General features: G+C 42.2%; 1 protein-coding gene across 3 annotated transcripts in view; it reads right to left on the bottom strand.

The window, feature by feature from the left end:
- Positions 1-201: 201 nt before the first annotated feature.
- LOC117359345 (flocculation protein FLO11-like) overlaps positions 202-15,912 on the bottom strand; it is a 62,962-nt gene continuing 47,251 nt past the window's right edge. For all 3 annotated transcript variants that reach the window (XM_033941959.1, XM_033941969.1, XM_033941955.1), the window contains exon 7: positions 202-3,126. In XM_033941959.1, coding sequence (XP_033797850.1) covers positions 472-3,126 — 2,655 coding nt within the window. In that variant the 3' untranslated portion in view covers positions 202-471. The remainder of the gene's footprint in view (positions 3,127-15,912) is intronic.

Here is a 15,912-nt window from a genome sequence, read left to right as displayed (position 1 = left end):
ATAAGATGCTCCCTTAAGTGTGTCTTATGGAGCGAAAAATACGGTAATCTTGAATGTCTGATTACATGAACACTGATTTCATATTAAGAGAAAAATCAGTCTTAGATCAAGGAAAAGTAAAGTTTAAATACACATCAGTGGCAGCAAAAGATGGTTTTACACTTGAGACAGGAGTAAATAAATCTCTCTGAATGATCAAGATTTTATTCAACAAATATTTTAATGCAAGTTCTCAGGCTTTACAGCAGTTAATATTCCACCAAACACCAAGCATGTCCCAGAATCTGCCCTCTTGGGCCAAAATGTTTTAGCTGAATGAAACCTTGTTAATAAAATTTACTAGGTGCAGTTATTAACTTAAGTAATAAATTGAATCTGATAAAATTTTAATGAACTAGAAATATGCTAGAAATAATTTACCTTGGTAGGAATTCTTCATTTTATTCTCTAATGGAATTGAAATCAGTGCTCTTAGTTATACACTTGAAAGAGATTCTCTTTGCTATATGGATCATCCAATTGAGATATAATGCTAGAAGCTTGACTAGTTTCTTCATCAGAGTCATCTAAATCAGAAAGAACAGCTGGAAGGACACACATTGCCCCCATTTTGACTGAATTCTCTGAAGGTTGATCATATGTTGTAGGAATAAGATCATTTGAAACATCTCTCAAAGATTCAAGCCCAGATTGCTGTCCGAGAAACTCACCTAAATCATGTTGGGTTTTACTATTTTTAGTAGCACTGCCATCTTCTCTTGTGTGTGATACAGATATTGCAGAAAAGGAAGAGGAGAAATGACTAGTTTCAGTAGGAAATAGGCAAGAAAACAGGGTGTTGCAAGCAGGCGAATTATTCTGAACTACTGAACCCCCTGTAGTGGCATCTACTGTTAACTTTCCTAGTGACGTGAATGAGCAAGTAGATAGCTCTGTAACAGCCAGTGTATGTGCTGGAAATAACTGTTCACCAACTGACTCAGCCATACCAGCTGGTTTAATCTTTGGCTGTGCATTCATGGCTATAGTTACAGATGAAGACACATTTTGGACTTCATGCCCAAATGAAAACTTTTCAGTAGATTTAGATTTCTGAACATAATTATTTAAGGAAGATGAAAATAAGCTTGTAGGAGAAAAGGGAAAAATATTTGAAATATCATTTTCTTCTTTAACTGTACTTTTGGCTGCAGTGCAAGTTGTCAGGGAACCAGCATTTTGCTCACATAGTTCATCAACAGGCAACTTTGTCTTAATTATGCCTTCAGGTTTTCTTACAGCATTTTCTGTCTTTTTAGTTATCTGAAATATGCCATTTAATTCAGCTGATTTATCTTTCTGATCAAAAACAAAAGAAAATGGTGATATTACATTCAGTGGGCCATTAGCTTTTGTTTTTGAAAAAGGTTTGCTTTCTGAATTGCCAGAAGTACATGACGAGAACACAGGAACTGCAGATACTGCCGATGACCCCAATCCTGTAGTAACATTTCCAGTCACATTATTTGAAAAAGGTTTGCTTTCTGAATTGCCAAAAGTAAATGACGAGGACACAGGAACTATTGATATTGCCGATGACCCCAATCCTGGAGTTACATTTCCAGTCACATTATTTGAAAAAGGTTTGCTTTCTGAATTGCCAAAAGTAAATGACGAGGACACAGGAACAGTAGATACTGCCGATGACCCCAATCCTGTAGTTACACTTCCAGTCACATTATTTGAAAAAGGTTTGCTTTCTGACTTGCCAAAAGTACATGACGAGAACACAGGAACAGTAGATACTGCCAATGACCCCAACCCTGTAGTTACACTTCCAGTCACAATATCTGAAAAAGGTTTGCTTTCTGACTTGCCAAAAGTAAATGACGAGGACACAGGAACTGTAGATACTGCCGATGGCCCCAATCCTGTAGTTACACTTCCAGTCACAATATTTGAAAAAGGTTTGCTTTCTGAATTGCCAAAAGTACATGACGAGGACAAAGGAACACTAGATACTGCCGATGACCCCAATCCTGTAGTTACACTTCCAGTTATAATATTTGAAAAAGGTTTGCTTTCTGAATTGCCAAAAGTACATGACGAGGACAAAGGAACACTAGATACTGCCGTTGACCCCAATCCTGTAGTTACACTTCCAGTCACAATATTTGAAAAAGGTTTGCTTTCTGAATTGCCAAAAGTACATGACGAGGACACAGGAACAGTAGATACTGCCGATGACCCCAATCCTGTAGTTACACTTCCAGTCACAATATTTGAAAAAGGTTTACTTTCTGAATTACCAAAAGTACATGACGAGGACACAGGAATTGTAGATACTGCCGATGACCCCAATCCTGTAATTACACTTCCAGTCACAATATTTGAAAAAGGTTTGCTTTCTGAATTGCCAAAAGTAAATGACGAGGACACAGGAACTGTAGATACTGCTGATGAACCCAATCCTGTAATTACACTTCCAGTCACATTATTTAAAAAAGGTTTGTTTTCTGAATTGCCAAAAGTAAATGACGATGACACAGGAACTGTAGATACTGCTGATGACCCCACTCCTGTAGTTACATTTCCAGTCACATTTTCGTTATCTGATTTTCCAAAATTAAAACCTGGAAGAACAGATGTATCTTTGCTTTTAACTTTAAAGCAGAATGGTGGTGGTGATGTAAAACAAAATGCTATTGATCCCTCCTTAACAGAAGGTATGTTTGATGTGGTCAGAGGTGATGTAGCTACACCATTTGAAAGATTACTTGGCTGGTTTTGTGCTGTACCAGAAATAGTACTTGGAGTAGACTGAGGATTTTCTATATTATCTTGAAATGGAAAATTATGTTCTGAGGTGTCAGCTATTCCATCCATTTTCTGAGATCTTTTTTCATTGTATCTTTTTAAAGTAAATGTCTTACTCTCAGGATTTAAAGTACTAGTTTCATCAAACGCTGCTTGCCGGATCATTTTGTGTGGTTTTAACCTTCTTACTTCCTTTGGGATCTTCCAAGTTGTATGCATATTGCAAAGACCAAATTGTAAAGTAGGTTTTCCAGAGTCATCTTTTGATAAAATCTCTGTCTTGCAATCAGATGACATTTGATGGTATGTTTCATATTTTTGATGCAGCTCCTGTTTAAAGAAACATTAAGATGTAAAATATTGAGGATGTTATTAATCACCAAAGCAAGATTTTTTATTTATTAATAAATACATTTTTAAAGATAACCATAACCAATTAATTGTGAATTCAACCATTACTGTCTGAAAACCTTGCAGATTCTGCTGTGTCAGCCTCTATTGGTTTAATCAAGATTTGTACTGAACTACTTAAGAAATCAACAGAAAAGAGAGCGAGGAATGCACATGTTCAGGTGCAATGGATTTGCACTTAAAGCAGCTGAATTTTCACCCTTATTAGATCTTTTTAAAAGCACCAGCAACAGTTAAACATAAGCCACTTAAATGTTCTAAAGTTCATAGCATATTGTTTAAAATAGTCTAGAGAAAAATTAAATTGTACTCACAGCTGCTTGACAAACATTTTTAATGTGCATAAGTCACTGAAGTCTCTTCCCAAAGGGATAATAATCACCTTACCTCTACAACAGTGGTCTCAAACTCGTGGCCCGGGGGCCACATGCGGCCCACCAGGTACTATTTTGGAGGCCCTTGGTATGTTTATCATAATCACAAAAGTAAAATAAAACAGTTTCTGGATCATATGTCTCTTTAGCTATAAATTACAATATTATTATTAAGACTTAGCCAAAAGGAAAAATTTATAAACTATAAGGAGTTTTACCTCATGCAAAATTGTCATTTCTTTAATAAGACATTAACTATTTTTTGAAGTCCTCCACGTACCTACAAATCCAAAATGTGGCCCTTCAAAGGGTTTGAGATTGAGACCACTGCTCTACAAGTAACATCAAATCTCAAAGTAACTGCATGGTATTTTTACCATTTTAGATTCCTTTTTTCACTTACTAAAATATCAAAATTAATTTTCAAAATGCTGTCAAACAAATTTGTATCAGATTCTGAACATACTCCATGTTATTTACTTCATTCAAAAAACAGTCCATAAAAAAGCTTTCCCCCCCAACTGTTTCCAAGTCCCTGTTATATGATATGATGTATCTTTGCTATATTACTTATAGAACACAAAGTTTTATTTGAAATCTATTACTAATTGTGAGTCGGAACAAATAGTTTATGGGATCACATGCCCTTGTAATAAATGATACATTGGGCAAACAAAAAGGAAAATCAAGTTACAAATAGCACATTTAACCAATTTGAGAAATTCCGTATAAACTGTAAGGCAGTTCTTCTTCACCCAGAGAATGGTAGAAAACTGGAACGCTCTTCCGGAGGCTGTTATAAGGGAAAACACCCTCCAGGGATTCAAGACAAAGTTATACAAGTTCCTTCTGAACCGGAACGTATGCAGGTAAGGCTTATCTCAGTTGGGGCACTGGTTTTTGACCTAAGGGCTACCGCGTGAGCGGACTGCTAGGCACGATGGACCACTGGTCTGACCCTGCAGCTTCAATTCTTATGTTCTTATGAAAGAAGATACACCACTAGTGCTACATTGGAAACAAGAAAATCATATTATAAGTGAACTGCAGTTTATAGTATTAATCAAGATTGATTTGAACCGAGGTGAGAACCCATCTACTATATTTTTTAAAAAGGAACAGCAATTAATATATCTATGGGACACAATGGAACTTAATAGATTAAACAAGGAAGTAGAATGGAATACAATTCAAATAATTAATGAAATAATTACATATTCAAATATGAACACCGGAAGCAACAAAGTAAATGGATACAGATGGTAGCCATATTGGCAATACTATAAATGGTCTTCCTGGTGAACAGATTACCTATCTTGACTAACTGTCGATACGTAATGTGATAAGAAAACAATAGTTATACTTGTACTATTATAGTTATATTATGTACTGTGTTGATGTAGAATTAGTGAGAAAATTGGTATTCAGCTAAGCTTGAACAACCTACGGATGCCGAGAGGTGAAACAGCAGCTGATGTAGAGCTGAACAACAACAAGGAGCAGGATAGGCAGTTACGCATTATCAAGGATATCAAATGAAGAATGAACTTTGTGTTCTATAAGTAATAAAGCAAAGATACATCGTATCATAACAGGGACTTGGAAACAGTGGATCCTGTGGATTGGAGAAGAGCGGATGTGGTCCCTATTTACAAAAGTGGTCGCAGAGATGGAACGGGAAACTACAGGCCGGTAAACCTCATTACGCTTATTGGAAAAATAATGGACGCATTGCTGAAAGAAAAGATAGTGAAATTCCTAGAAGCAAATGGGTTATAGGATCCGAGGCAACATGGTTTTACTAAAAGTAAATCGTGCCAAACGAATCTGAATTTTTTTGATTGGATGCCCAGAGAATTGGATCAAGGGCATATGCTAGATGCAATTTACTTAGATTTCAGCAAAGCCTTTGACACGGTTCCTCACAGAAGGCTCTTGAACAAACTTGATGGTTTGAAGTTAGGACCCAAGTGGTGAACTGGATTACAAACTGGTTGACGGACAGATACCAGAGTGATGGATAATGGAATTCGCTTGGAGGAGGGAAAGGTGAGTAGTGGAGTCCCTCAGGGATCGTTGCTGGGGCCGATCCTGTTCAATATGTTTGTGAGCGACATTGCCAAAGGGTTAGAAGGAAAAGTTTGCCTTTTTGCGAATGGGCAAAATTGAACAGAGCAATTGAAAGGGCGACAAACCTTTTTGTTAGGCAAGTAAGTAAAAGTAAGAGGAAAAGAAGGCTGCTTTGGTTCTCAAAAGTAGTAGCTGAGAAGGTAAGGAATAAGAGGGTAGCTTTCAATTAATTCAACAAAAGATCGCAGAAAGAGTAAGTCAGGCAAAAATATCTGAAAAAGTTAAGAGAGGCTGGTCATGTAGTCAGGAAAGCAAAGATGCAAATGGAAGAAAAATAGCTGACAAAGTAAACGGGGAGACAAGACATTTTTTAGATACCGAATTGCTTAACAAATATTTCTGTTCTGTGTTCACGGCTGAAGCGCCGGGAGCGGAACTGCAGAATAGGGATGGAGGAATAATAGACCCTAATCGATTTTCAGAGGGTTGTGTTCATGAGAAGCTAGCGAAAAAAAGGTAGACAAAGCGATGGGGCCGGACGGTGTACATCCGAGGGTGATGAAGGAATTTAGGGAAGTTCTGGTAGCTCGGCTGACTGATTTTTTCAACGAGTCTCTGTAGTCAGGAATGGTACCGGAGGACTGGAGAAGGGCGGATGTGGTCCCTCTCCACAAAAGCGGAAGTAAGGAAGAAGTAGGGAATTAAAGGCTGGTAACTGACTTCTGTGGTAAGCAAATTAATAGAAACGCTTTTAAAACAAAGAATGGTCAAGTTTCTGTAATCCTGTGGATTACAGGACCGGAGGCACCATGGATTCACTAGAGGTAGGTCTTGTCAGACAAATATGATCAATTTCTTTGACTGGGTGACCAGAGAATTGGTTAGAGCAGTGGTTCCCAACCCTGTCCTGAAGGAACACCAGGCCAATCGGGTTTTCAGGCTAGCTCTAATGAATATGCATGAGAGAGATTTGCATATGATGGAAGTGATAGGCATGCAAATTTGCTTCATGCATATTCATTAGGGCTAGCCTGAAAACCCAATTGGCCTGGTGTTCCTCCAGGACAGGGTTGGGAATCACTGGGTTAGAGGATGTGCGCTAGATGTGGTGTATTTAGATTTTAGCAAAGCCTTTCACAGTGCTCCACACAGACGTCTAATAAATAAAGTGAGTGCCCTTGGGTTGGGTCCCAAAGTGATGGGATGGATCAGGAACTGGTTGAGTGGAAGGCGACAGAGGGTAGTGATCAATGGAGATCATTCTGAGGAAAGGGATGTTACCAGTGATGTGCCTCAAGGTTCTGTTCTTGGGCCTGTTCTTTTTAACATTTTTATAAATGATATTGCTGAAGGGTTGTCGGGTAAAGCACAGTTACTTACCGTAACAGGTGTTATCCAGGGACAGCAGGCAGCTATTCTCACTAATGGGTGAAGTGATCCAACAGAACCCCGATGCGGACGCCTCACAAGCAGACTTGCTTGAAGAAACTTGAAAGTTTTGAGACACCCGCACTCCGCATGAGCGAGTGTGCCTTTCCGCCCAGCACAGGGCATGTCTCCTCAGTTCAGATAGCTAGCAGAGAAGCCAACCCAGGGGAGGTGGGTGGGATGTGAGAATAACTGCCTGCTTTCCTTGGATAACACCTGTTACGGTAAGTAACTGTGCTTTATCCCAGGACAAGCAGGCAGGTATTCTCACTAATGGGTGACCTCCAAGCTAACCAAAGTGGGATGGTGGGAGAGTTGGCAACTTAGGAGAATAAATTTTGCAATACTATTTGGCCAAATTGTCCATCCCGTCTGGAGAAAATATCCAGACAATAATGAGGTGAAGGTATGAACCGAGGACCAAGTGGCAGCCTTACAAATTTCCTCAATAGGTGTAGATCTGAGGAAAGCTACGGAAGCTGCCATTGCTCTGACCTTATGGGCTGTGACTTTCCTGTGAAGAGGAAATTCAGCCTGGGCATAGCAGAATGAGATACAAGCCGCCATCCAATTGGAGATGGTACGCTTAGAGATAGGACGTCTCAACTTGTTCGGATCAAAGGAGACAAAAGTTGAGGAGCAGTTTTGTGTGGCTTGGTGCGTTCCAAGTAGAAAGCCAAAGCACATTTACAGTCCAGAGTATGAAGAGCTGATTCTCCAGGGTGAGAATGAGGCTTTGGAAAAAACACTGGAAGAACAATGGATTGGTTGAGATGAAATTCCAAGACCACTTTAGGAAGGAACTTCGGATGAGTGCGAAGAACCACCTTGTCATGGTGAAACACTGTAAAAGGTGGATCCGCAACCAAAGCTTGAAGCTCACTGACTCGTCGAGCAGAAGTGAGGCCAATGAGAAACACCACTTTCCAAGTGAGATACTTGGGATGAGCCTTGTCCATTGGTTCAAATGGAGGTTTCATCAGTTGAGTAAGAACAATATTGAGGTCCCAAACCACTGGAGGCGGTTTGAGAGGAGGATTGACATTGAAAAGTCCTTTCATGAATCTGGAAACCAAAGGATGAGAGAGGTTTCCCTTCAATAGGCTGATGGAAAGCAGCAATTGCACTAAGATGGACTCGGATCGAGGTAGACTTGAGACCAGAATGAGAAAGGTGCAACAGATAGTCCAAAACAGAAGATAAGGAGGAACGTTGAGGCTCCTTATGAAGAGAAAAACACCAAGTAGAAAATCTAGTCCATTTTTGGTGATAGCATTGTCTAGTAGTAGGCTTCCGGGAAGCTTCTAAAACATCCCTCACAGATTGGGAAAACTGTAGAGGAGCTACAGGTGTAGAGACTGCAGGTTGGGATGAAGCAGAGAGGGAAAAACTGGTAGAAGGTATGGCTCCCTGCTGCTGAGTTGAAGTAGAAGGGAGTACCAGGGTTGTCTGGGCCACCGAGAAACAACCAGAATCATGGTGGCATGGTCGGACCTCAGCTTGACCAGCGTCTTTTGAATGAGAGGAAATGGAGGAAACGCATATAGAAAGAGATTCATCCAGTCCAGAAGAAAAGCATCTGCCTCGAAGCGATGAGGAGTGTAGATCCTGGAGCAGAACTGAGGCAGCTTGAAGTTGTGGGGAGATGCAAAGAGATCTATCTGAGGCATTCCCCACAAAGAGAAGATGTGATGAAGGGGCGTGGAATGGAGAATCCATTCGTGAGGCTGTAGAAGACGGCTCAAGTTGTCTGCTAAGGCATTGTCCACCCCCTGAATGTAGACCGCTTTGAGGAAGGTGTTGTGGCAAATTGCCCAATCCCAAACTCTCAGAGCTTCCTGACAGAGGTAGGCAGATCCCGTGCCTCCCTGTTTGTTGACATAATACATTGCGACTTGATTGTCTGTGTGAATGAGGACTACACGGTCGTGAAACAGATGCTGGAAAACACTGAGAGCGTTGAAAATCGCCCCGAGTTCCAGAAGATTGATATGGCATTGACGATCCGCACTTGTCAATAGCCTTGAGTACGGAGACCATCGAGATGAGCCCCCCAAGCGTAAGTTGAAAAGTCGGTCATGAGAACCTTCTGATGAGAGGGCGTGTGAAAAAGTAAGCCTCTGGATAGATTGGAAGACAGCATCCACCAGTGAAGAGACTGTATCAGAGCAGGAGTGACCTGGATGTGTCGAGTCAGAGGGTCGGAAACCTGCGACCACTAAGATACCAGGGTCCACTGAGGAATTCTGAGGTGAAGTTTCAAGTTTATTATTATATTTGATGAATCGCTTATTAGAATTACTAAGCGATGTACAAAATCAAAATAGAGAATAATATAAAGAAACAAACATTTTAACAATATACTTTCATAGAATACAAACATGAGTCGGGAGGGAAGAATAAAGTTACAATTTTCAATTTATGGTAGGAGAAAATGGAAAAAACATGAGGGTAAGGGGTAGTTAAACCACAGCATGAATTTAAAATCTCACTAAAAATTTAAATATTAAAAGCATCTTTAAATAGATAAGATTTTAAAAGTTTTTTGAATATAGTGACGTCTTTTTCGTTTCTAATATACTGTGGCAGGGCATTCCACCATTGAGGTCTCATCACAGAGAACATGTCAGATCTTCTTGTTCCAATAATTTTCAGAGAGGGAACTGTAAGGAGATTTTGACCAGATGAATGGAGTGGGCGTTGAGTACTGTGTGGTATTAATAATCTAGATATAAATTGGGGTTCATTGAAGGCTAGAATTTTAAAGATAAGCAACATTATTTTAAAAGTGATCCTATGACCAATTGGAAGCCAATGGGCGTCTATTAACAGTGGTGAAACATGGTCATATTTCCTAGCATTGTATATTAATTTAATAGCAGTATTTTGTATCAACTGAAGTCTCCTTTTTTCTTTATGAGTAATGTTAAGGAGAAGTGCATTGCAGTAGTCGAGTTTTGCTATAATTAAAGAATGAATTAGTATCTTGATAGAATTAGAACTCAGAAATTTGGCGATTGACCGGATCAGACGTAGTTTAAAAAAGCAATTTTTAACAGTAAGAGAAATATGTTCGTGGTAGAGCAGTTTATCATCAATTATTACACCAAGGATTTTAACAGAGGAAACTAAAATAAGTGGAGTATTGTTGAGAATGAATGAATTTATCAGGGTTATATCTTTTTTTCCAGGTAAATAACATTGATTTAGTCTTATTTATATTTAGTGCAAATTTGTTTGTATTAAAACAGTTTTGTATTATTTCCAGTTTGTGGTTGATGGATGTAATATCGTTATTATTTTCTGGGTCCAAGGGGTGAATGAGTTGAATATCATCAGCATAAGAGAAAGGAGTGAAGCCTATGGACTGGCAGATGCTTAACAGTGAAGAGAGAAAGATATTAAACAGGAGAGGGGACAAAATAGATCCTTGAGGGATTCCGAAAGTAGAGGAGTAAGTTGTGGACATTTCATTACTAAACCTAACAGAAGAAGTGCGATTAGCGAGATATGAGGTGAACCAAGAAAGAACTTTATCAGTTATGCCTATTGATTCTAACCTTTGTAGAAGTAAATCATGGTCTATAGTGTCAAAAGCAGCAGAGATATCTAATGAAAAAAGAATAACAGATTTGTGATGGTCTAAGAAATATTGTATGTTTGATGTTAATCCTATTAAAGAATAGGATTAACAAAAAAGTCTGGCAAAAGGAGTCACATGTACTGAGGAAGCCATGTGACCCAGAAGAACCATCATGTGTCTCACCGAGATGGACAGGCGAGAGGAGATTGACTGACAAAGATGGAGAAGAGTCTTCAGACGTTGTTGAGGAAGGAACACTCTGAGTTGGACTGTATCCAGAACAGCTCCGATGAATGGAAGAGTCTGAGAAGACTGGAGATGGGATTTCAGAAAGTTGATTTTGAATCCCAGACTCTGCAGGAACCAGATAGTCCGCTGGGTTGCTAGGACGACGCCCTAAGACGTGGAGTCCTTGATGAGCCAGTCGTCCAGGTAGGGAAACACCTGAAGACCATGGTTCCTGAGCGCTGCGGCCACCACAACCAGGCACTTGATGAAGACTCTGGGTGACGAGGCCAGGCCAAAAGGGAGCACTCTGTACTGATAATGTAGATGTCCCACCCGAAATCTGAGGTCAGGCCAGATGGATGGGAATGTGAGTGTAGGCCTCCTTGAGATCCAGAGAGCATAACCAGTCGTTCTGCTCGAGGAGGGGATACAGAGATGCTAGGGTCAGCATACGAAATTTCTCTCTGACCAGAAACTTGTTGAGCACCCTGAGATCCAAAATAGGATGCAAATCGCCCGTCTTCTTCAGAACAAGGAAGTACCGGGAGTAAAAAACCTTGTTCAATTCAGCCACAGGAACCGGCTCGATAGCTCAGAGCTGCAGCAAAGCCTGAGCTTCCTGAAAAAGAAGGGCGGTCTGGGCAGAGGAGGAAGGATACTCTCTTGGAGGATGTTCCGGAGGAACTTGATGGAATTGAAGAGAGTATCCCTCCCTTACGATGGAGAGGACCCAAAGGTCGGTGGTAATAGTCGTCTATCGGTGGTAAAAATGATGGAGACGACCTCCGATAGGGGGAAAAACGGGAAAGGGCAGAATGACTGAAGTTATGCTTTGAAGGAGACAGTCAAAAAGGCTGAGGAGCCTTGGGTACAGCAGGTGGCTGAGGCTTCTGCTGCTTCTGAGGATGTTGCCTCTTAACATGTTACATAGAAACACAGAAGATGACGGCAGAAAAGGGCCATAGCCCATCAAGTCTGCCCACTCTAATGACCCACCCCCCTTGATTTTACCCCCTAGAGCCCATTTCCTTTTAAAATCTGGCACGCTGCTGGCCTCAATCACCTGACGTAGAAGTTCATTCCAATGATCAACCACCCTTTCGGTGTTGCCATGAAATTTCCTACCCCTGATTTTCAGCAGATGTCCTCTTGTGGCTGAGAGACCTTTAAGAAAGAAAATATCATCCTCCACCTCAATATGGCCTGTGATATATTTAAATGTTTCTATCATGTCTCCTCTCTCTCTACGTTCCTCGAGTGAGTATAGCTGCAATTTATTTGGCCTTTCCTCATACGGGAGATCTTTGAGTCCCGAGACCATCCTGGTGGCCATTCGTAGAACCAACTCAACTCTCAGCACATCTTTTTGGTAATGTGGCCTCCAGAATTGTACACAATATTCCAGATGAGGCCTCACCATGGATCTGTACAACGGCATTATAACTTCGGGCTTCCGGCTGATAAAACTTCTACGGATACAACCCATCATTTGTCTTGCCTTTGATGAAGCCTTCTCTACTTGATTGGCAGTCTTCATGTCTTCGCTAATGATCACCCCCAAATCACGTTCTGCCTTGGTCCTAGCTAAGGTCTCACCATTTAGTGTGTAAGTTCTGCACGGATTCCTGCTGCCAAGGTGCATGACCTTTGACGAATGGTAGGAGGCTGTTTGGGTGGAAAACGCTGTTGGTAAATCAGAGGTGGGCGTGAAGGACGAGGAGGAGCTGGCTTCGGCTTAGGACGGAGAATAGATTGAAAAGGCTTCTCGTGGTCCGAAAGCTTCTTGGTGGCTGCCTCTATGGACTCATCAAAGAGGTCAGTGCCAGCACAATGTACATTAGCCAGCCGGTCCTGTAGATTCGGGTCCATGTCGATGGTGCTGAGCCACGCCAGGCGTCGCATGGCCACCGAGCAAGCAGTAGCCCGAGCAGACAGCTCAAAGGCATCATATGAGGACTGAAGAAGTTGCAGTCGAAGTTGGGACAAAGATGCCAGGACTTCCTGGTACTCAAAGTGTGCCCAAGAATCCAAACAGGGAATGAACTTAGGAAGGATGGAAAGAAAAATTTCAAAATAAGTAATGAAATGAAAATTATAATTAAGGACCCTGGAGGTCATCATGGAGTTCTGGTATATACGACGACCAAATCTGTCCATCGTTTTGCCCTCCCTTCCCGGGGGAACAGTGGCATAGACCTGAGAAGGGTGAGACCGCTTCAAAGAAGATTCCACCAGAAGGGATTGATGAGACAATTGGGCACTGTCAAACCCCTTGTGATGGACAGTCCTGTATCTGGAATCCAATTTCCCTGGAACTGCTGGAACAGAATAGGGAGTTTCCAGACAGAGGACAAAGGTTTGATCCAACAGCTTATGAAGAGGAAGCTTGAGGGATTCAGCAGGAGGTTGAGGGAGATGCATGGTCTCGAGATACTCCTTGGAAAATTTGGACCACATGTCCAGTTGAATGTCCAAATCAGCTGCCATCTGACATAAAAAAGAAGAAAAAGACAGCTGATCCGCCAAAGTCTGGCCTTGAGAGGGACTCGAGGACATCGAGGCAGCTTGGTCCAATGAAGATGGAGAAAAAGACCCCACTGTGTCGAGATCCGGAAGAGGAAGAGTTGCAGTAGCCAGTGGAGAATACTGAATAAAAGGCTGCTTCCAATGAGGCGAGGCATGCCTGAATGAGTGCCTCGAAGAATGCTTCAATCGATGGTGTGAGCTGTGCCTCGAAGCGGGCCTCGACAATCTATTCGAATGAGTCTTCGTCGAAGCCCCCAGAGAATGGATGGGGCTGGAGGCTGTAGATCAAAGCAGAAGCGGGTGTATGGAAGACCCGCGAGGCACTTGCAAAGACTCTGCTCCTTGCATTGAGTGAATAGGTTCCAATGGAGGCATAGGCAAAGACTCTGCTCCTTGCGATGCATGCATCGATACCAGACCAGACACTCACAGAGACTCTGCTCCCTGTAGAGAGTGCGTGAATGACTGAGGCACGGAGGCGGCTCGACCTCGCGGGAGACCTCTGCATGCCCAGGCTGGATTTGAGAGAGAAGCTTCGGCCCCATTGTGGTAAAGAGCTGAATGAATTGCTTCTCCAACAAGGTCTGGAACAAAGCCGGCAAGGATGGATCCGCATCTCCAATGGGACCACCTGCATGGGCTTCTTGCTCCCTTGAGGCAGTGTGAGAGTGCTTGGACTTAGAAGCCTTGGGCACTTTAAGCACTACCGGGGGAATGGGCTGCTGTGCTACCTGACCTGAAGAGACAGAGGAAGGCACCGCAGCAGACGTCGAAGACATAGCCGGGACAAACGATGCAGGTTTGCTGAGACCCGGAGCAGAAGATTTGGAAGCCTGGAGAGCCTCAGATGAGGTCGACGGTGAAGCACCCTTCGATGATGAAAGCTCCATCGAAGACTCCATGCTGTAAAGCTGCTCCCACAAGATGCAACGACGCTTGAAAGCACGGGATGTATGTGTTGAGCAAGGCAGGCACGATTTCGGGAGGTTTTGAGGCCCAAGACACCGAAGAGACACTGAAGACAGCGTCGATGAGGGTCTGTCAGGGAAATCACGCGCTGGCACTTGGTACAATTTTTAAAACCGGTCGCAGGCCGGGACATAGGCCGAAAAAGCTCCGCCGCAAGATCGAAGCTGCAGGGCTGCGGCCACGTGGCCTGCCCGGTCGAACGGATGGAAGAATTTTTTTTTTTTTTTTTTAAACAAGAAAAGCACGACAAAAATCAGCGTTTCTGAGAAAAATAACCCAAAAACCGCGGACTTAAGGCGGCACAAGTGAAATTACTTCAGGCAGAGAGTCGAAGACGAACATCTCGGCTCCGCGGAAAAGTAAGAACTGAGGAGACGTGCCCTGTGCTGGGCGGGAAGGCACTCGCGCATGCGCGGTGCGTGCATCTCGAAACTTCGAGTTTCTTCAAGCAAGTCTGCTTGTGAGGCGTCCGCATCGGGGCTCCGTTGGATCACGTCACCCATTAGTGAGAATACCTGCCTGCTTGTCCTGGGATAAGATTTGCCTCTTTGCGGATGATACCAAACACGTCAGATGGTGTGAATAACATGAAGAAAGACCTGGCGAAGCTTGAAGAAAAGTCTGAAATTTGGTGGCTAAAATTTGATGCTAAGATATGCAAGATTATGCATTTGGGCTGCAAAAACCAGAGGGAACAGTATAGTTTAGGGGGTGAAGAACTTATGTGCACGACAGAAGAGCGGGACTTGGGTGACTATCTTAAGATAGCCAAACAGGTTGAAAAGGTGATGGTGAAAGCTAGAAGGATGCTAGGTTGCATAGGGAGAGGTATGGCCAGTAGGAAAAAGGAAATATTGATGCCTCTGTATAAGACTCTGGTGAGACCTCATTTAGAATATTGTGTACAATTCTGGAGGCCACACCTTTAAAAAGATATAAAAAGGATGGAGTTGTTCCAGAGGAAGGCTACTAAATAGTATGTGGTCTTCGTGATAAGGCGTATGGGGACTGACTTAAAGATCTCAATCTGTATACTTTGGAGGAAAGGCGGGAGAGGGGAGATATGACAGACGTTTAAACACCTACATAATATAAATGTGCATGAGTCGAGTCTCTTTCATTTGAAAGGAAACTCTGAAATGAGAGGGCATAAGATTAAGTTAAGAGGTGATAGGCTCCAGAGTAATCTGAGGAAATACTTTTTTACAGAAAGGGTGGTAGATGTGTAGAACAATCTCCTGAATTCAAGAGGGCCTGGGATAAGCAAATGGGATCTCTCATAGAGAAAGAGATAATGGTTACTGTGGATGGGCATACTGGATGGGCTATTTGGCCTTTATCTGCTGTCATGTTTCTATGATATCAAGGTTTGTAATAGAGTAGACACCGAGGAGGGAGTGGAAAACATGAAAAAGGATCTGCAAAAGTTAAAGGAATGGTCTAATATCTGGCAACTAAAATTCAATGCAAAGAAGTAGAGTAATGCATTTGGGGATTAGAAATCAGAAGGAGCCGTATGTGCTGGGA

This window comes from Geotrypetes seraphini, chromosome 1, assembly GCF_902459505.1.
Source record: "Geotrypetes seraphini chromosome 1, aGeoSer1.1, whole genome shotgun sequence".
Taxonomy (NCBI): Eukaryota; Metazoa; Chordata; class Amphibia; order Gymnophiona; family Dermophiidae; genus Geotrypetes; species Geotrypetes seraphini.
Note: the sequence above shows the minus strand (reverse complement) of the source record. Positions and strands in the feature narration are given on the sequence as shown.